Below are 23,731 nucleotides of genomic sequence, written 5' to 3' on the forward strand. Positions count from 1 at the left end.
TATATTGTATGTGTTTGGTCAAATGCCTAAATGAAGTTTTATTTTGGCAATTTTACTGTTGTGTTACCTTTGTTTCCTGTTGGTTGCTCCACCTGCAGAATTCTGTTTTCCTTATTTTGTTTCGTCGATTTGTTTTTTTTCTCTCTTAGTTTAACGTGCTTTCAGTTCCAGTTGAGTTTGCCAACTGCTATGGTCTTCCATTTCTACGCAGGGTTGACCAAATGGTCAGGTTGGTAAGATGTTGCCGTTGTGATTCAATTAAATTCAATTATATTCAATCCAACGTATATAATAAAAGAGAAGGCCATAGAAAACCCTATATATACCGAAGGACGCAGGCGCTCCACAACATTCGTGGATTTTCATGTATTAGTGTTTTCCCTCAAGAACCATAAACTTCTGACCATCCCAAAGATGAGCATAACATCACCTGCACCGTCAGGCAGGGTAAACCACGTAAACAACTTTGATTTTCTTAGCTTTTGTTTTTCGCCTAAGTCCTTCTCTCCACACCAAATGGTTGTTGTGACTGTAATTATCATCTCTGTGTTATTGCCGATGAGGAATCGCATTATGAGCCAACACTACACGTTACAATTTATTGCCGCATTCCACAACGACAAGGTGATATTCGACTTCTCTTTTACTCATATTGTTTTTTCTGCTGATTCTTTTGACCTGATGCATAACACTTACCATTACCACATTTTTTGGGCAGGACTATATAAAAATACCAGTACTCTATCATGAACAGTGGCCACCGCACTACCCGGACTTTGCCCGCTTTGACTATGACGGAGCCTCATACTAGATACGACTCAGATAGGATCAACGAAGATTGTTCTTTGCTGATGGCCTCAAACACTTAGGCATCTATGAGTCAGTAACCATCAACTTTATGGCGTGTGAACACAGATGGCTTTTTAACCTCCATTTCACTCCTCCGCTGGAACAACAAGCATGCGGCAGACCCCTACTAGCAGCTAGAATGCATGTCTGGACTCTTGAACTCACACAGTCCCTGCTTGGTGATCCTAAACCATTGGTAATCTATATTTACTACTTTTACATTATAATCAAATTTTTACCCCAAAAAAATGAACTCAATCAAATTTTTTGTTCAGGTGCTTCCACCTCTTGTAGCAATACATCTTCCTTCTTGCGGTTTTCATATGACGATTTTAAGAAGGTTCGGCCCTCCATTGCAATGGCCTGTCCTTCCAGTTGGCCCTGGCTTTCATGACAAGTGTGTTGCTCGACCATGGTACCGGTTTCTCGCTTAAGGTGATTTTGTTCATGGAGACGAGCTTTCATTCTACTACATGCCTTTTGACGATATTTGGGAAGTAGTTATTAGGAAACAAAGAAATTGGGGTGACAGTGATAGTGACTGAATTTTAATTTCTGCTTTGTCAGTTTAGAAAACATGTTTGGTTAATTTTGATGTTGAATGCTATCTAAATTTAAAATATTAATCTTCTTAGTTTTATCCATGTAGTTGTTCTAGACGATATTTATATATTAAATATATTATGTTTTAAAAGCTTGAATACTTAATGCTATTATACAAACTACATATAGTTGGGAAAGTTCAGTATAAATATTTATCTTCTTAAATATCACATTAGGTGGCCAACCTCAATCTGACAATTGGAAATACCACTATTAGTTAGGCTGCAAAGATGGATCACAGCTAACAAAATTAAAATCTTACCAAGATGAAAAAAAATATGACTCTTGTTGATCTTATTCATGTTATTTATTATTGACAATAAAAGCATGCATGGACAAAAAATAGATGACACATAATTTTTAAGCTTCAAAACTTAATCTTATTATACAAACTACATGGTTGGAAAAATACGGTATTAATATTGATCTTCTTAAATTTCACATTATGTTGCCAAGCTCAATCTGACAATCCCAAATATCACTATTAGTTAGATTGCAAACATGAATCACAGCTAACAAAATTAAAATCTTACCAAGACAAAACAAATATGACTCTCATTGATCTTATTCATCTTATTTATTAATAACAATAAAGCATATGTGGAAAATATTCATCTTATATATTAACACATGGTACATTTGGTGAATTATTAGCATTTCCGCATCACACTTCCAGTTCTCTTGCTTAGTCCACATGCCTTCTTTTCCAACCTTGCTAATGATTATATTATTCCTGCAAAGCATTCATATTCAAATTCAAATGTTTGAAATTATCAAATATATAGAAGATAAACCCCAAACTAAAGTTAAACCATAACCCAAAGTGAGAAAAAATAAACATGAAAAAAAACACTTTTTTTAAGAAGATAAATCCCAAACGAAAGTTAAACTATAAGTCAAACTGAGAAAAAATTAACATGAAAAAAAAACACTTCTTTTTGTTGAGAAATTTTAAAAAAAAAAACTTTGCCTAGAGCCTCTATAATAATAATAATAATAATAATAATAATAATAATAATAATAATAATAATAATAATAATAATAATTAACTAATAATGCTAATTAGAATTATAATAATAATCATAAAAAAATTAAAAATGATTATAATAATAATAACAGTAATAATAATACTAATAATAACAGTAATAATAATACTAATAATAACACAAATATTATATATACCTGTTTCATTTAAAATCTCAAATTATTGTATGATATAAACACTATAAATAGCATCATCATTTTGAAAGTTTCAATAATTATATCTTCAGTTTTTCAATGTTCTGCTCAGTACACAAAATAATTTAACTGATTTTTATAATAATAATAATAATAATAATAATAATAATAATAATAATAATTGTAATGATAATTATAATACTAATAATGTTATTGATCATTATTGTAATAATAATATCACAAGTTTGTTTTGTTTCTTCGTTCTTAATTGTTGTTGTTACTCTCTTTGGTTGCCCCTTATTGCTTTTCTTTTTGTTTGAATTTTTAAGCTCCTCATTGGTTTTGCTGTTGTCAATCTTCCTTTCGCCAAACAATGCTTTCCTTTTCTTTCTCTGTCGATTAATATATGACGCTATATGTTTATAGCTTCAATTAATTATTTCCAGCTTTGGGTTTAGTTTTCTGCCACTTGGCTTGCTGTATTGCTTTTGTTTTCTGCCATGTGACACTTTCGCTGTGTTGGTTTGGTCTTCTTTCTACGTCCATTTGTTCCACTATATCTCACGTTGCCTTGTTGTTTTGTTTTTTCTTCAATTTTTAGGTTTGTGAACGAAGCATTGATTTTTCCAGGTTCTTCTCCTTTGTTGTTCGGTTTCTTTTGCTGCATGGTTGAGTTTATGTTTCGTCTTTCTTTTGGTTGTAAGTTTCTGGATAATAAATCCCCAGCTTTCTGTCTAAGTTTTGAGTGCATTTTGGTTTCTTTTGCAATTTGGTTTGCCGCGGTATTCTCTTTGGTTGCGGGGAGTTAAGCTAGCATTGATGTTTTCAGGTTCTTCTCTTTTATTTTTCCCTTTCTTTTGCTGCATGCTTGCATTCATCTTTGGTCTTGCTTTTGGTTATACATTTTTATAAAATAAATCGCTTGTTTTTTGTAGCTTGATTTGCTGCGCTGTTTTCTTTGGTTGCGGGGAGTGAAGGTAATGCTTTGGTCTTTCTTTTGGTTGTAAATTTTTGGAAATTAAATTTCCTCTTTTCTGTCTAAATTTTTTAGCCCGTTGACATTTGGTTGAGCTTCTTTACCTTAAGGTTTTTTTCCCATTTTTTCGTGGGTGTTTTTTTGAGATTTTTTGCTTTTTGTCAATGCATGGCTGGATTTTTTCTATCATTGTGTTTGAGTCAGTTTGTGCTCAGCTTTGTTTGCGACAAATTGTGGCTATGTTTTGATTATAAAGTGATACATTGACCATTGTTTGTTTCTATATATTTTTTCATGTCATGCTAATACTTGCATGTCTATTATACAATTGTGCCTCCAGGTTGGCTGATTCCTATGCATGTCTATTATATATTGTCTTGCACACTGTAGGATAATTATTGGTAGCAGTTCTTAGAGTACTTGAATGAGGCTAAAAATTATGTTCCAATGTGTTTTGCCTATTATGTATCTTTGGTTCTACATTTTATCTTTTGTACTTTTTTCTGATATATTTTTTTCATCTCATGCTGAGAGTTGCATGTTTATTATGCACTTGTGTCCGCAACTTGACTGATTCTTATGCATGTTTGTTTTTGCTTTGTTTCTCATTGTTACCACATTTCTTTGCTGCCTTGCTGCACCTTCTTTGATTCTCCCACGTGCATTTTCGTTCAAAGTTTATCGGTCATGTTATTGTGGCAGAATTATGGCACGTGCTCCTGATAACATCAAGTCTATTAATGGATCAAAAGAGCCACTTAAAGTTGCTGTAAGAATTACTGATCTTTGGTTTGTTGGGACTCCAAACAGATTTGAACAAGCAGAAATGGTCATAATTGATTCTCATGTATGGTTTTCTCTGTTTCTCATGTATGGTTTTCTTTGTCTTTTTTTTTTTGGTTCATTATTAAGCATTCAACTAGTTACTTATATACTTTGTCTGTTACAGGGAGATACAATCCATGTTGTCTGTAAACAAGATCAGTTAAAATCTTGGAAGGCTGATTTGATCGAAAATTGTACTTATGTAATGCATAATTTTAAAGTCATGAAGAATGACGACCAATTTAGAATCTGTGATCACCAGTATAAATTAGTTTTTACTAGAGTTACTGTTCTCAGGAAATCCAATTTGGAGGATCTTCCCTTTAAGAAATATAAATTTGCTGATTTCACCAATATCATTGTTGGGCTCTTCGAACTTAAACTGTTGGTTGGTAAGTTCAATTACAATTTGTTCAATTAGTTTGTCCACAAAATTTATAGTTCTTTTGATGACATTTTTTATTTTATAATTTCTTCATACATTATTGGTGTCATGGATGAGGTGGTCTATCGTCATGTGGGATCAAAGAATACAAGGGTTGTTTTCAAACTCAAGGATTTGAGGTCATATTGTACAATTGACCTTTTGACAAATTATGTCTTTTAAAATTATTATATGCTCTTACTCTTATTATTGTTTGTTTTATTTGTCATAGTGGCTAAATCCTGTCTTGCACTCTGTGGGATAGTTATTGCTTGCAGTTTATAGACTACTTGAATCAGTCTGAAAACGATCTCCCTATCATTATTATATTGACGCATGCACGAATCAAAGAAGGCCAAGGTACAACATGATGTCAAATTAGTGAATTCTTGTGCTCATTAAATAACATCTTATGTGTTTTTTTTGTCACAAACAAATACAGGATCTTATGCACCCTTAGTCAGTAATTCGTTGAGGGCCTCCAAATTATTGATCAATGAAGCTGTTTTTTAAATTCAAGAATTCAGGGTGAGGTTTGTTGGTCATGACCTTGGTCCTGAATTTATAAACTTTCTTAATTACATGTGTGCATTATTTCTTCTAACAGTTTTGGTTTATTCTATGTCTATAGCCTTTCTGATTTAGGCATTCAGGTCCAGTCAGTTTTCACAGCTGGTGACCAGGGGAGTTCCCAGGTTTCAGGTTCAAGCTAATTGTCGTCAAAAGATGCATTTCTTTCAAAAGCTGAAGCAAAGACAATCTCTGACATTAACAACATTTCTGAGGCAAAACTATTACTTATCTAAACTGTTAATTCAGTTTAATAGAAAACCTAATGAAAAGTCCTGGTGATCAAAGTCTATGAACTGTAATTAAAGTCCTGTTATTTATTCGATGATTGTACCAGTTGGTTTGGATTTGACGCCTATCTTTTTTTGCCAAGAAATTGTTTGTGTTACTATCGGCACCATTAATAGAATTGTTACGGATAACCATTCATGGTATTATTCAGCTTGTAGTTACTGCTACAGAAAAAATGATGTTGAGACAGCCGCATTCATATGTGCATGTGGCAAACATAATGATCAACCAGTGCTGAGGTTATTGCACTCATGTTTCATTGTTGTCATCTTCATTTATCATTCTTTTTTACACTTATGTACATTGGCAGGTATAGAGTCGAGGTGATGGTCACCTACAAAGAACAAAGCACAAAATTTTTTATGTGGGACCGTGAATGCACTGAGCTGATTGGACAATCAGCTAATGAAGTTAACAGGCTGAAAATAGAAGTACCTAACCATATTATCATACAATGCTTTTTAACATTTGAATGATGTTTTATTAGTTTACTATCAAATTTGATTACAGGTATTAATTATCGAATTTTTTTTCTTTGGTCAAGGAGGGTGATATTGATTTGAATATTTCTCCTCAAGCCCTTGATAAGTTGTTGGGTTATGTCCTTGCATTTAAAATCAAAGTTTAACCCAAGTTTAACAATGTTGTTGTTCTTAGATACTCGAATGACTTAGATTTGATCAATGTTGTGGTGGACATGCTGCCTGATGCTGAGGTAATGTTTTTAAAGCATGTTGCACCCATTATTCTCATATCTGCTATCCTGAACTTATATCTTATACAGGCATGTTCCAACGTTCATGCTCCTATTCTTGACTCTGATGATCCTTCCCAACTCGAATCTGTAAGTTGACACTGTGATAGAGTTTTCCATATTTTATGTGTGCTGACAGAATCTTTTTTAAAAACTCCACCGCCTCTAATTCCAAATTTAGTTTATTGATCAGTGTAAGTGTTATGCAGCAATCTTATTGGATCAAGTGACCTTGGAATAATTAAGAAAGGGGGTTGCATTAATTATGAACGTGTCTTAACTAATTAAAAATCTATCATTCTTAATGTTACTAGATTCAATCAGGCTTTTACTACTAAGTTAAGAGAGTAAATAACAAAAATAGAAACTTAACCAAAAGTAAAAGCGATAATTAGAAGTACACAGCGGAAATTAAAGAGTGTAAGGAAGAAGAAGACAAACACAAGATTTATACGGCCACAAATCATGCCTACATCCAATCCCCAAGCAACCTGCTGTTCTTGAGATTTCTTTTCAACCTTGTAAAATACTTTACAAGCCAAAGATCCATAAGGGATGTACCCTCCCTTGTTCTCTTTGAAAACCAAGTGGATGTACCCTCCACTTGAACTGATCCACAAGAGATGTACCCTCTCTTGTTCTTAGTATAAAAATCCCCAAGTAGATGTACCCTCTACTTGTACCACAAAGGATGTACCATCCAATGTGTTGGGACAAAGAATTCTCAGGCGGTTAGTCCTTTGAATCTTTGTAAAGGGGAAACAAAAGATATCTCAGGTTGTTAGTCCTTTGAAATCTTTTGCTTAAGGGGAAGGGAAGAATCAAAAGAATTCTCGGGCGGTTAGTCCTTTGAATCTTTTGTAAGGGAGAAAAGAGACACAAAAGAATTTAGGCGGTTAGTCCTTCGTTATTTTGGCAAAGGGAGAAGAGAATGAAAAAGATGAATAGCACAAGTTTTTGAACAAAGAACTTTTCTTGGAAAAGAAAGTGTTGATAAAAAACTTTCAGAAAGATAAAGAGAAATGAATCAGAAAATTCTGTAAAAAGATATTGAAAGATTAATTGAAAGAAGTTTAGAGATGATGTTGTAAAGATTGAAAGATAGATGATTCAAAGATGATTGATGATTATTGAAACTCATGCCATGGTCACATATTTATAATCTCTTGATGACTCAAGTCAAAGCTTGTGACTCTTGGCAATTTCTTTAAAACTAGTCACTTAAAAAGTTGACTTTTGAAAGAATCTTCAGAAACAAGTCACTTGAAAAATTGTGACTTTTGGAAATGTATTTTTCGAAATCAGTCACTGGTAATCGATTACCATTAAGGTGTAATCGATTACACATCAACAAATGTGACTCTTCATTTTGAATTTTGAAAATTAAAACATTTAGAAGCTCTGGTAATCGATTACAAGTATTGTGTAATCGATTACACAAGTTTAAAATACTTTAAAACTATTTAAACATAAGTTGTAACTCTTGAAATTTGAAATCTTAACATTTTAAAACATTGGTAATCGATTACTACCTTCTAGTAATCGATTACCAGAGAGAAAAACTCTTTGGTAATGATTTTGTGAAAACTTCTTGTGCTACTCAATGTTTTGAAAAACTTTTTAGTACTTATCTTGATTGAGTCTTCTCTTGATTCTTGAATCTTGAGTCTTGAATCTTGATCTTGAATCTTGATTCTTGAAACTTGGTTCTTGAAACTTGATTCTTGAATCTTTGGAATTTTCTTAACTCTTGATTCTTTGGCATCATCAAAATAACCTTGGAAGACATTGCTTCCACAAATTTGTGTCTGGCATAGCAGATCATGATCCACTTCTGGGTCTTCCATTGACACCTACAAAACGGTTTACATCTGATGACTGTCATGATGAACCAAAAGCCTTTCAGATTTCACTGGCCCAGCTTTCATCTAACAAATTAGCAAGACATGATCAAATTGAATGAATGCAGCTACTTGCATTTTTTTTGCGTTGTATGGATTCTATTATTTGCAAGCCATGCAATTGTTGAAACATTGACGTTCTTTTGCTGTACTGTCCCTGTTTAACATTTTGTTAGGGTGGACATGTCTGATAGATTCCTAATGCGAAAGCATGAATCAACTTTTGGCTATTTAGATATCTTTGATGTTAAGATTGTCCAATTTGAATTTTATTTTTAATCAGTTCTCAAACCGATTACCAAATCATTATTACCAGACTGTGGTTTATTTCAGCATGACCGTAACTGATATTAATTAAGCCAATTAAATCAGGACAATCAATTATTACACCCTTTTTCCTTTAAAGAAAATATCTTTTCCATGATATGGTAGCTTCTTGGTTGCAGTTCTCCATAATCTCTTGCTTAAAAGTCTATACATGTGTTAACTTAGCACTAGAACGTGTTGTGTGTTTGCACTGTGGAGCCAAAAATTTTTTCCCCCATACTTAATTTCATGTGTTGCTATTTTCCAATTTAAATTGTATTCTCGATCATCTGTAAAAGCAAATATGATGCACTTCTCGGTCTAACACAAATAGCATTTATCACTCATTCGAGCACTGGTACATGATACAATAAAACCACTATAAATATGATACACTTTTTTTTATCATAATGTCAAATAAAGCAACATAATTTTTTTTGTAGTTCACCAAAATTCATTCTCCCTACTTCTGCACACAGAAGATCTTTGATAATAGATTTTTTCCAAATGTCAGCAAGCCATGGCTCTACATACAACTATTATTATTCTTGTATCTCCAACTTTTGTAGCTGTCAATGTTGAACCATACACTTAGCCCCTCAGCTAGGCATTTCTATTATTTTCAAAATTTGTTTCATTTTTTTAAATTAATTTCCATCTTGGTAAAGAACAACAATTGCCATTAAGAACGTGGAAATTTTCAATATAGAAACAAGTCTAATTAAGCAATAAACACATTCTTAATTGCTCAAATATACGAAAAGTTGTTTTCATTTGGCATTTCCTTAAGCTGTTTGTGCCATGTTTTGTTTTGCATCGTCCGAAGAAAAAAAAACATACATCAACCTGAATGGTATATACTATAGATGTGATTGCAAAAAATCCACTACATGTTTCATATTAGCTTTCCCATCAGTCTCACCAACCGATGCTTCTACATGCAAGTGTCATCATTCCTATATGCAGATTTTCCCAGTTGTCAATGTTGAACTATAGTTGTTGGCCTTCAGCTGTCCATTTCTCTTATTTTCATAATGTCTCGCATGCATTCCACATTTACTTGACTATTTCTTAGTTGATCTTAATCGCCATTTTCTCATTAATTTATAACTCGATCAAGTCAATAATTGCCATTAACACCATGGAAAAAGACCAATTCAAGGACAAGTCTAATTCAGCGATTGCCAAAATAAACAGAAAATGTATCATAGATAAAAAATGACAACCTCAGGCTCAGGCCCCTCCACAGCCAATTATGGACTCTACTTCACAATCTAGGAATTATCACAGTAAGAAACTATACCAACCATTTTGCATGTAAAATACATTGCTTTCAATTAATTGATTCCATTTAACTTTGATTTTTCTCTATCTATAAGCAATCAAAACTGATTCATCAGAGGATCTAAGTTCTGAATCAACACAAGGTACCATGCAAACAAACTCCTTTATTCCACATTTTTTCATTCCTGAAATTTAATAACCATATGTAATTATAATCCATGCAGCATCTGATTTAAATTTTTCGCCTAGAAATGAACATTACCAATCTTCTGCCAACGACCCTCTAATTAACACTGAAGGTGAGAATTATAATTCTGAATCATTCACAACCATATCAGTTGACATATTTTTTTATCCATCTTATCAATTGTTACCATCATCTTTCCATATGTCATTAAACAATTTCAGGCTATTCTGATCTTGGTGACCAACTAATTCAGTGTAAACACTGTAATGCAAAAATGTGGTATAATGAAAGAACATCAAAGCATAAAAATAGTAGAAGCTCGAGATTCAGCTTATGTTGTAGAGACAACAAAGTTGAACTTCCATTACTACAAAATCTACCCTAGTATCTGCACCGACTTCTCTTTGATCCTAATTCAGCTGATGGTAGAAATTATCAACAAAATATACGCACATATAACATGATGTTTTCATTTACTTCTGCTGGTATTAAACTAGACAAATCAATTAACCGTTCAAGAGGACCTCCTACAATTAGAATTAAGGGTCAACCATGTCACCGCATAGATAGTTTATTACCAATGTCTGGAAAAGAATCCAAATTTGCACAATTATATATCTTTGACACAGATAATGAAGTTAAAAATATAATTAATGCCATCAGGTACTAATTATTTCATTTCTATAATTATAAAAATCATACATTCATGACAAATATTGTTCCAGTTACATATCAGTTCTAAGATTACCTTTTTCAGCCAGCATGATGGAATTCAACCGCAAATTGTTTCAAGTTTAGCTGAAATGCTGGATAAACACAATGTGCATGCTAAAAGTTTTAGGATGGCTAGAGATAGATTGGCAAATAGTGATGTCGATAATGTCACATTAAGATTGATATCTACTCGTGAAAAGGATGGTCGGACATACAATGTTCCAATTGTTTCAGAAGTTGCTGCACTTATTGTAGGTGATTTTAATCCCAACTCAAGAAGAGATATTATTCTTGAGACTCAAAATGGACAGTTACAGGAATACATGAATTTCACTCTAGCTATCTAGGCCTACAATTCCCTCTGCTTTTCCCTTATGGTAAAGATGGATATAGGCCTGACATACTTCACCGTGCAACACCAGGCAACAAAAAAAGAGAGAGAAATCGTCTCACTATGAGATAGTGGTTTGCTTATAGACTTCAGTGTAGACGAAATGAAGCTCAAACTTTATTTCATTCTAGAAGACTATTTCAAAAATTCATTGTTGAAGCATATACCATGGTTGAATCGGAAAGACTCAACTACATCAGGAACAACCAAAAGAAACTTAGAGTTGACAAGTATTGTTGCTTACAAAATTCACTGGATGCTGGGACAAGCCAAGGTTTAAATAAACGCAAGAGAGTAATTTTGCCTCCTACCTTTGTTGGCAGCCCCCGCTACATGGATCAGCTATACTTTGATGGTATGGCGATATGCAGCCATGTTGGTTTCCCAAATCTTTTTATCACTTTAACATGTAATCCAAATTGGCCAGAAATCCATAGATTACTTGCGCCATTGAATTTGAAACCAGCAGATAGACCAGACATTATCTCACGAGTTTTCAAGTTGAAATATGAAGAAATGCTTTCAGACCTAACAAAGAATCACCTACTTGGAAAAGCAGTGGCATGTAAGTTGATAACAACTTTTTGTGATAAACTTACAATTCAATTTATTACTTTTCACTTTTGCTCATTGATCGAGGCCGTACCCGAATCAAATAAACATGAAAATGCAGTAACTAGGAAGTGATCCTAGGTCGTTTCCCAACGAGCAGTGACAAACCAAATGTTCATAATATACTTGCAGTAACAGTAACGATTGGGGGGGGGGGTTTGTTTGTTTTGTGATTAAAGAGCAGAACAAGTAAACTGGAATACGAAATTACTAATATTAAAAACGGGTTGTTTCCTTTGATTCAGAAGCCATTCTCTTATCCTGGGTTATGGAGAATTCATCCCTAACAGTCAACCACTTAATCCAACCCTATTTCAATTTACTAAGCGAAAATCAACTTAGGGTTGTCAATACGTGATTAGGCACCACATACACCAGTTAGCCCTTCGTCCATTAAGCATGAACGCAAGTTAGGCTCAGAGGCAATTAATCGAACACGAAGCGTGCACTGATTAATATTCACGAATTTGGGATAACTGGTGAAGGGAAAACTGCCAGGGAACCACATTTCAAGCGAAACCTCAAAGAGAGTTGGGTTTCGTCCTCAAAAGGAAACAACACCAGAAAATCTAGCCTTCCATGGATTCAAACAGAAAACGCAAATGAAACATGAAGCAGAAACGTAAATGAACAAAAACGTAAATGAACAGAAATGTAGATGAAACAGAAACGTAAATGAGAGTAGAAGAAGAAGTAAGAACGAAATTGTAATTAGGAACAGAAAACGTAAAATTGCATTACGTGAACAGTAGCATTAAGCAGAAAAATGAAAACCCTAAAACAAAAGCTCTGAATAATGAATAGCATAACAGAATGCCTTGCACGAATCCCAAGGCTGCTATTTAAAAAGAGTCACTCAAAGTCACTGGGCCCTATTACAATACTCTGGCCCAAAACGAAATAAACACTGAACAACATAAAATAAAATTGCGAAATTTCCTAATTAGAAATTAACTAAGGTAAGCGCTGCTTAATTTTCCCTCTTCAAGTCCATAACCAAAATCCGGATTAAGCCCAATGTTTCATTAATTCCTGAAATTAGATTAAAAACATCAAATTAGCTAAATGAACCCAAATAATAAAACTGTCTGATTAATTGACAATTAAGACCAATCAGTAATTAAAATGGTGCAAAAAGGGTTTAGAAAATAGAAGAAAATGATGGCACATCACTCATCCTATAACATAATTATTACATATTTATATGTCATTGTTTTCCTGCTAATACTATAATTCAACAATCACATATATGCATACAATAGAATTCCAAAAACGAGGACTTCCTCGTGTCCATTTATTGTTGTTTTTGCACCCAAACAATAAATATCCAACTTTAGACGAAATAGACCAGATTATATCAGCAGAGATACCTTCAAAGGAAGATGACCCATAACTCTATAGATTGGTGCAAAATCATATGGCTCATGGCCCATGTGGAATTATACGCTCTGAATCTCCATGTATGAAAGAAGGAAAGTGTAGCAGATTTTATCCTAAAACGTTCCAACCTCGCACCCTTTTAGATCCAAATGGTTATCCAATATATCATAAAAGAAATGATGGTCGTACAATTTCAAAGAATGGTGTTATCATTGATAATAGACACATCGTACCTTATAATCCAAAGTTACTGAAAAAATACCAAGCGCATGTCAATATTGAATGGTGCAATCAAAGTACTTCAATCAAATATTTATTCAAATACATAAACAAAGGGTATGACAGAGTCACTACTGTTATGCTTTATGATGACAATGATGAAATCCAGAATGCTACCAACCAAAACGATGAGATTAAGAATATATAGACTGCAGGTACCATTAATTGAACATATGTAATTAATGTGCCCATTATTGTTTTACTAAATTAATGTTTATGCTAGGTACATTTCTCCCTGTGAAGCTGCTTGGAGAATTTTTAGTTTTTCAATACATGCTAGGAAGCCTGTTGTTGAAAGATTATATTTCCATCTTCCAGGCCAACACAGTGTTCTTTATGAGGACCATGATGATATTGATGATGTCCTATCCAAGCCAAGCATTTCAGATTTCAAATTTTTAGCTTGGATGAACGCCAACAAATGTTTTTCAGAAGGAAGAAATCTGACTTATTCAGAATTCGTTTCAAAGTTTGTATATAATCAAAAGACTAGATCATGGCAACTTAGAAAGAAAGGATGCACTATTGGAAGGCTTATATGGGTCCCACCAATGACAAGAGAATTGTTTTATTTGAGGATGATGCTTACTGCTTGCAAAGGAGCAATTTCATTTGAGGATATTAGAACTGTTACAAATATTCAATACCCTACATATAGAGAAGCATGCTTTTCCATGGGGTTTTTACAAGATGATAGAGAATTCGTTGAAGTAATCAAAGAGGCAAAGGATTGGGGCACAACTAATTATTTGAGGAAATTATTTGTGTTGATGCTTTTAACAGGTGCCATCAATAAACCTGAAGAAGTTTGGAACCAAACATGGCATTGACTAGCTGATGACATTGCATATCATTATATCCAATCAACAATAAATACAGGTTAGTTTTGATTAATTCTTACATGCGATCCCATCAACCATAATCATAATTTGACTGATAACGTCTAATGTGTTAGAATTACACATCGATGATAATCATCTGAGTAATTTGGCATTGCTAGAGATTGAACAATTGTTGCACGTAAATCAAAAATCACTTAAAGACTATCCTTCAATGCCATATCCTCAGGATGCTGATTGCACGTCCTATCTAGCCAATAGCCTGATATTAGCAGAACTAAATTACAATAAGGATGATACCAGATCAGAATTTCAGCAACTTTTTTCATCCATGATAGGTGTCATACCTTTCAAATTTAAATTTAAATTGTTCTTCTTTTGCATCTAACATAAACTAATACATATTTATAGATGAAAAAACATCAATTTATAAACAAATCATTGAAGCCGTCAACAAAAATCAAGGTGGCATGTTTTTCCAATATGGATTTGGAGGTACAGGAAAAACCTTCATATGGAGAACATTGGCAACTTCATTGAGAGCAAACAATCAAATTGTTATTATAGTTGCTTCCAGTGGCATAGCTTCTCTATTGTTACCAGGCGGCAGGACTGCGCATTCAAAATTCAAAATACCTGTACCCATTTTTGAAGACTCAACATGCAACATTCATCAAGGAAGTGAATTAGCTGAATTGGTAAATCAAACAAGCCTAATTATTTGGGATGAAGCACCAATGGCTCACAAATTTTGTTTTGAAGCGCTTAACCAAAGTTTAAGAGATATAATTAAAACTAAACCCAACTCAAATAAAATATTTAGAGGTAAAGTCATCGTATTTGGTGGAGACTTTTGACAAATACTGCCAGTCATTCCAAGGGGAAGTCGCTCAGACATTGTCAATGCAACAATCAATTCCTCTTATTTATGGGATTCCTGTCAGCTCTTAAGACTGACAAAAAACATGAGTTTGTAGAACAATGAACAATCACCAAATGAACAAGAAATTGCCGCATTTGCTAAGTGGATCCTTGACATTGGAGATGGAATTATTGGACATGAAAATGATGGCTATTCCACAATTGAAATCCCTGAGGACCTGTTGATAACTCAATATGATGATTCAATCCATGCCATAGTTGACTCAACATTCCCAGATTTAACACAGCATCACAACGATGGTCAGTACTTCAACAGTAGGGCAATATTAGCTTCAACCAACGAAACAGTCGAACAGGTCAATGATTATATACTATCATTAATCCCAGGTAATCATAGAATCACTAATCCAATTCATATTACATCTATCTAAATTAACTGTGCTTAATTACCAATTTTTTAATATTATTATCTACTTTATGTTTCCTCTGTTTTGGAGAGATCTTTAACTTTACAACTGCCATACTAACTATAGAAATTATCATAGGTGAGTACATGGAATACCTAAGTTCTGACTCTATAGACAAATCAAAAACTAGTGAAAGCTGTCATTTTCAAACAATAACTATTGAATTCCTCAATTCATTGATGATATCTGGTCTGCCAAATCAGTTTATCAAGCTTAAAATAAGAACTTTTATAATGCTTTTAAGGAACTTAGATCAGACTCAAGGCCTGTGTAATGGCACTAGATTAATAACTACAAGATTGGCAAAGCATGTAATTACGGCTGAAATCATTTCTGGCAAAAATTCAGGTCATATGGTTTACAACCCAAGAATGTTCATGTCCCCTTCACAATCACCATGGCCTTTTAAACTTTTAAGGAGGCAATTTCCAATCATGTTGTCTTATGCAATGACAATTAACAAATCTTAGGTACAGTCACTGTCCACAATCGGACTTTATTTGCCAAAACAAGTTTTTAGCCATGATCAATTATATGTTGCATTATCAAGGGTCAAAACAAAGAAAGGTTTAAAAATTTTGATCCATGATAAAGAACAGAAAAATATGACTTCTACCACCAATGTAGTTTTCAAAGAAGTCTTCAATAATCTAGGAAGGTTAATATAATTTCTCCTCTAACCCAATTCTTAGTTTTTATTCCTAATACTGCTTTATTTAACAATCACTAAAAATACGCTCTCATATGCAGCTAAATACAAGATCATATCATCCACCACCAAATATTCTATTATAAGGTAAATAATATCATCTTCTACATTAAAATCTTTCTATTGCAATTTATACTTCTGAATTCAATTTATAAATTGCATCTATTTTGCTTGATTGTAAATTTATTATTATTACTATTATCACTATTATTAATTTATTGTTATCATTATGTCTACTGTACAAAATATCATCTTATGAAAGTATATATTTAGAACATGTATAATTGTTTTGCTGAGACCATTAATATTGAATATATCTTCTTCCAAATACATAATTACAATGTTTTTTTCTGATAAATTTTTCCCCCTGCATTTTTATATTTATCAATATTATTTATGACATTTAGTAACAAAAAAAAACACTTGAACTGCCTACAAAACCAGAGATACATTCATGATGATTCAGATCACTCTCCATGTCCAATCTTCTAAACCAACATTCAATGCTCTACAATTCCCAATTTCATTTATGTGCCACTAGCTACATGTTTTCAACAACCACTACATTAGTCCCACGGTTCTTCTCCGACCATCCATTTCTCCTCCATTTCCAAAAAAACCAATACTCAGACCACTGCGACCATGAGTTCAGACTCATCCTCCACTTCAACCGGGACAACGATGAGCTCAGACTCATCATCTGTTTTAAGCAAGGCAAGTCTCAAATTATTTAGAATATATATTAAAATTATGTTAACTATATTTGACTTTGTTTTGTTTAAATTTTAACTGTAACCATGGCACTGTGATGAAACTCACCATCCAGATTTCCAAAGTTGTGCCTTTCTTTTTTCACTACATACTTAGGTTTTCATTTTGTCCTGCTATTCTGTTCTATACATCAAACCAAAACTTTTTAATTAGTCAATCTTTTCAATACATGCACCGATCCATTTTGGCTGATTGATATTATCAATTTTGAGTTTAGAATTAAACAACAAACAACATATGAATAAGCACTAAAAATTTAGTTTTGTCATCCTTTGACTGCCAAACAACAAATAGGGAATTATTTTTCCTGTCTTTTCTGTTTATTGATATTAATCTGCAATGTAGTACTATAAAATTGATTCTAATAGTAATTAGATAGAATATACACCTACAAGAATGCCCAATATGAAATCCATATTCCATTATTTTTCTACAATTTATTAATAACTGATGTTCAAGAACTGATATAACCATATATAAATTAATCGTAGTATGCAACAATTGATACAATACTTCATCACTCTATCAATAACAGGATAGTGTATTAGTTGGCTACCATGAGTTTTGTTAGACAACAACATAATTGTTCCTACTCTATATCATCATATGAGAATATCAGACATACTGCAACAAATTTCAATATTGTTGCCCTGTCCCAAACCAAAACAATCCTAAACCTTTGCCATAACTTTTCTATTCTGATTTTTAAACCTGCATTCCAACCCAATCCCACCTCACTTCTCAATCTTTAATTGCATAATACACTTTATAAAACCTGCTAACTTAACCATGACTATCACTCTCAACATTAATTATAGAATACACTTCATTCCACCATACACTCATTGATTTTATTATGTTGTTGTCATTGTCCACATACTTTAAAATATTATCTTTCATTACCATATTTTATCTTATTTTTTCCATGCTATCTAACTGCAGATTCAATATCCAATCAACAAAAAACCATTAATCATGCAGTTCACAACACCATTCCACAATGATAAGGTAATCTTATATGTCCACTCTTTGCTTTTTTTTTTTTTGTTCTTTCATTGCTACAGTTTCATTTTCTTTTGTTACTATGTCTTTTTGCAGAACACAGGAAAGATTTAGCAATTTATGAATCTGTTACCATTAACTTCTTGGCTTGTGACAACAAATCCATATTCGACCTTCATTTTTCTCCCTCACTAGAACACTAGACCTGCGGAAGACCATGGCCGATCTCAAGAGAACATATTTGGACAATTAAAATCACCCAATCAATGCTTGCTGCACCCCAGCCGCTGGTAACCATCAAAAGTTGTTCTTTGTTCCTTATACAAATTGTTGTTTATGTATAACACTTTTTTTCGCATTGCAAAGGCTCCCAAATTGTGCCATTACACATGTTAATGCCTGCTGCCAACACATGACGATACTTAGAAAATTTGGACCTCCACTGCAGTGGAATGTTCTCCTCCTTGACGATACTTAGAAAATTTGGCCATAGATACGTAGTACAACCATGGTATGAATTCCTTGCCAACAATAATTTCTCTCACGGTGATGAGGTCTCTTTCTATTATAGGCGTGATAAAATATGAGAAATTATCATCCGACACAGGAAAAACTGGAATGATAGTGACACTGAATAAATTTAGAATGTTAAACTACTACTTCACTTTATGATGGTCATGTTTATATTTCTTACTTTTTAAAACAATTTATCTACTATGTAAATATATTATCAATCTTTAATCTATTTTAATTTGTACATTAGTTTTCATTTTATTCCTACTTTACAAATCAAATAAACATACATGCGAAAATTTTTACAAACAACCCGTGCGTATGCACGGGTTGCAAACTAGTTATTATAAAAAAGGATGATGACCAAAATCAATTAATCCTAGTATGCTTATTCGTGCAATACACAAACATAAATGAATTAGTGTAATATAAACCGAACATATAATAATTTAAAAGTTATAATTTTTTATACTTTCAAATTAAAAAAATGAAGGATGTTTTAATATAAAAGAAATATATATATTATTCACATATAAATTATATACATTAAATTTAAATATAAATATATAAAAATCTCTTCAAATAAAAAACTAATAATTATATAAAAAAATCACACAAATGGATTTGTCTTAATATGAATACTCATATGATAAATGAATATAAATATAAATTAGAAAAACATAAATAAAATATATAATACTTTAAAAGTATAATTTTATTCTTTCAAATTAAAAAAAGGATGTTTTGATGATAAAAAATAAAAAAATTAAACCTCATTTTATATTTGAAGGTAATGTAATTTGTTATTTTTAATTTTTCTCTCTGTACTTTCATAAAATATATTCAACTCCATTTCTTATATTTTTCAAACTTTCATGTAAAATAAACATTCAACAAATTATTTAAATCAAGAAAGAGACAACCCTAAAAAAACACATTCAAATTAAAATTATTATAATTAAAAAATATTCTCATCATACTAGTTTAAACAATAATATAACTACAGACATATAAAAATTGGTGCTATTGCGGCTACACCTCCCGATTTGTCAGGTATATTATGAAGAATGGCATGGATCGGTTGGAAATACCATTCCGGCACAATATGAGACGGGGTGGGTGGGCATTGGATTAACAGGTATATAATTGTCAGGATGGCCCAAAACATAAACTGTTTATCCCGTGAACTAAGTTTATTTATTTGTTTTTTATGAAATTAAATATATATTAATCATGTAAAATAAACTTTAATTTTGATTGAAAAGAGTGTTTAGTAAAAAAATTTATCCCTGGATTTAGAGTATACTTTTCTTCATATTTATATGATAAGTTAAGTTTAAATTTATTTACATACTTTCATGAAAATATTCATCTTCATTTATTTTATTTTTTTTATCAAATCGAACTTAAATAATATATTAGAGAATTAAAAGATTAATTTAATCTTAAAAGTATTAGAGTAAATAAAATCGATAGCAAGGTTCTCCTGTTGGTCAAACACATTTATTGCTAAATTAAAAGAATTGAATGAGAAAATGAAGTAAACTTATTAATTAACAATGAAGGTTATTTCATATTAAAAACAACTGAATATAAATAGTATATTTATTATATTTCTAGTTTTTAGGCATAATCTTTAATTATGTGCTAAAAAAAAATTAATTCTGAAATGTGAGCAAGTAAAAATATGTTATGAAAAAGTAAAAAAACAAGTAAATTTCTTTGCCCGATAGAATTAGAATTGATTAATTTTAATAAAAATAATAAAGAATGAAATTGATTAAAAATAAACTTAATGAATATAGCTCAATTGCTAACACAAATTGTGTTTAAGGAGATAACATATGTTTAATTTTTATAAAATATTTTTTTTTTAATCAGACGTTTTAAGTGTAACTAAGTTTTAAATTAAGAAATAATTTCATTGTTAATATAAAGAATTGAAGCTGGTAGGAATATCTCAAAATTTATCAAAAGTCCTAATTATGATGATTAAAAAAATTAATAAAAAATACTAAAATACATTTTTATCCTTCTATTTTAATATTGAAGACATTTGATTTTTATTTTAAAAAATTATCAATTTTAGTCCATGAGTCAATTGCGGATGTTGACTCTAAGTTCCGTTAACTTTAACCAACATCACACACTTAATCAGCCACATGGCATGCTTTTAGGAAGTAAATATGCACTTTAATACATTTGTTAACATCACACACTTAATTGTAGACCTTGACTCTATGCTCCACTTGAATGATAAAATAATAATAAATGTATTAAAGTAAATGAAATCAATAAAAAAAGTTCTTTTTTGATAAAACAAATTTATTAGTAAATTAAAACAATTAGCACGAGAAAATGAAGTATACTTTTTAAGTATTTTATACATTTAGAAGAGACGAGCGCCTTGCGTTAAATTCGTTGAATATAGAGTAGAAATAGGTAGTTACAATAGTTTTTTATTGGAAAGAGAGAGATTATAGGAGTAAATTTGTTAAAATAAATAAGATGTTAGTGTTTTCAAGAAATCATAATTAATATGTATGTTAAAATTACTTGATAGTGGATATTTAATAGGCCTTAACCTGTGCAAAGTTGTAGGATAGAAAAATCCTTTTAAAAATTATGATATAATGAATAAATATTCAAATTCAAAAAATTAAAAGGCCAATAATGAAGGTTATATTCATATTAAAATATTTTAGAAAATAAAACAAATAATATATTGATTATATTTCTAATGTTTGAGTCATAGTCTTTACTTTTGGAATATGAACAATTAAAAATATATTATGAAAAACAAAAAATAAATTTCTTTATTTGAATGATAAAATAATAATAAATAAAAATAAAAATAAATGTTTTAGGAAAGGAAATTCATATTTTTTTTAAAAATGAAATCCATAAAAAGGTTATATTGTTAGGTTTAAAGCATACTCTTTATTTTTGGAATATCAAAATTTATTATGAAAAGATAAAAAAAACAAGATATTTCTTTATTAGATGGAATTATAATTATGATTCAAAAGATGGAATTATAATTTATTAATTTGACAGAAATAAATGTAAATAGAAATAATTTTTTAAGAAAGAAATAAATTTATTAGAGTGAACGAGATTGAAAAAGGTTCTCTTTTTGGTCAAACAAATTTATTGCTAAATTAAAACAGTGACGAAATTAATGCATTAGTAAATGAAATTGATATTGGTCAAATAAATTCATTGATAAATTGAAACAATTGAAAATAAAAAAATGAAATAAAAATGATCTAAAAAAAAAGTTATACCTGTAGTAATTTGGTATCAAAGATTTCTTTTTTGTGAATTGATATGAAATATCTTGAAAATATTTTTAAAAAAGTTCTTTAATGCATTACTTAATTAAATGATTATCTTTAAAACGATTATATAAAAAATTAATGTAATAATTATTTTAAAACTATTAATAACAAAAATCCAAATTAATCTTTAATAAATTTATGTTAGATGATTGAGTTCCTCAAACATGTTAATAAGGATTTGATTTGATTTCCCATTTGTGTGTACAAAGAAAAAAAAATGATTGCGAGAGACAAATTCCACCACATAATGATCTTTATGTCTTAGGATTGATATTATGACTTTCGACTATGATGTTCCAAGAAAAAAAATACACATTTCTCTATTAGACTTGATACATTTATTTCTATTTACATATATATTAAAAGAAAGTGAAAGAGGAAACAAAAATTTAAATTAAAAGAAAATAACAAATTCAAATTTTATTTTTGAAAGTTTTCTTTTTGTTTTCCCTTTTCTCTAACAAATACAAGAACATATACATTTAAAATGTTAAAAAATACCATTATATCATTATAAATTATCATATATTATATATAATAAATTTGTTCAAATTTTGCTTATCAAGTATGTATTCAATATGGCTGAGACATTGAATTAATAAGTGAGAGGATGAATCGGTGAACTACTATTAATCCAGTTGACCTGATATATAGATAAAAAATTATATATATATATATATATATATATATATATATATATATATATATATATATATATAATATCTAACAAATTATGATTAATTCATATTTTTATACTCCAAATAAAATTCATCATCATAATCAAAACTATAAAATATTATTTAATTATTGTTAATATGGTCTAATTCAGTTGGTTGAATAAAAAATATGAATTTTTGTAAATCTTCTAGTAGTATCTTCGATTTCTACCGATAAAAATTATATTATATAATCATTTATTATTATAAATTATTTTGTAAATATTATCATTGAATTATAAAAAAACTCATTTTTTAAAATTAAATACAAAAATTATTTAAATAAATATTAAATGATATCATAATGAATATGACAATAATAAATTATTATCAAGATAAAAAAATAATATTATATGTTATTCGATAATTAAAATTATTTAATATGTTATTAGAATTTAAGAAAAAACTTATTAATCCACTCAAATTGGGATCATTGGATTCATTGAACCGTGTGCGGTTTTTATAACCACGTGGACAATTATTTTTTATTAAGTGACAATGAATAAAAATTAAACTCAGACTGATTTCTCTCTCTTTACAATTTTTAAGAAACCACGTGTCTATAGCTAAGTTTTGAACAATTTATTTAATTGAGTTCTTTACTGAAAAATTATTAAATAATGATGGGGTACAGCTAATGAGTATAGAAACAACGTTGAGTTGAGTTTTGAGGTTCGCACATGGGTGGCAGTGGCACAGAGTAATGTAGTAACTTGACAAATTGGAGAAAGTGGGAACCGTATACGATCTAACCTAACAGGACGCGACACGACCCAACCCAAAAAACACAACAACACAACCCAAAGCCGCCACGTAATAGTAGAGGACGAGGATGACAACAAGTAAATTATAAAATATCCTTAAAACATCAATTAAGAAATAAAAAAACCAAATATTTATTATGAAAATCATAAAAAAATTAAATCATAAATAAAATAATTTTATAAATTTTTAACAAATATATAT

General features: G+C 30.8%; 1 protein-coding gene across 1 annotated transcript; it reads left to right on the forward strand.

Annotated features, from left to right (window-relative positions):
- The first annotated feature begins 724 nt into the window (after positions 1–724).
- LOC114402493 lies at positions 725–1,380 on the forward strand. Its single transcript, XM_028365129.1, has 2 exons — positions 725–1,045; positions 1,125–1,380. The coding sequence occupies exons 1-2, from the start codon at positions 899–901 to the stop codon at positions 1,281–1,283; spliced, it is 306 nt and encodes a 101-aa protein (XP_028220930.1). The 5' UTR covers positions 725–898; the 3' UTR covers positions 1,284–1,380.
- The last annotated feature ends 22,351 nt before the right edge of the window (positions 1,381–23,731 follow it).

The sequence above is a fragment of the Glycine soja genome, chromosome 1 (genome assembly GCF_004193775.1).
Source record: "Glycine soja cultivar W05 chromosome 1, ASM419377v2, whole genome shotgun sequence".
NCBI classification, from domain to species: Eukaryota; Viridiplantae; Streptophyta; class Magnoliopsida; order Fabales; family Fabaceae; genus Glycine; species Glycine soja.

Coding starts and splice junctions, on each gene's coding strand:
- LOC114402493 (XM_028365129.1), top strand. CDS start 899: ATGGCGTGTGAACACAGATGGCTTTTTAACCTCCATTTCACTCCTCCG. Junction 1,046..1,124: donor TTGGTGATCCTAAACCATTG/GTAATCTATATT, acceptor TTTTTTGTTCAG/GTGCTTCCACCTCTTGTAGC.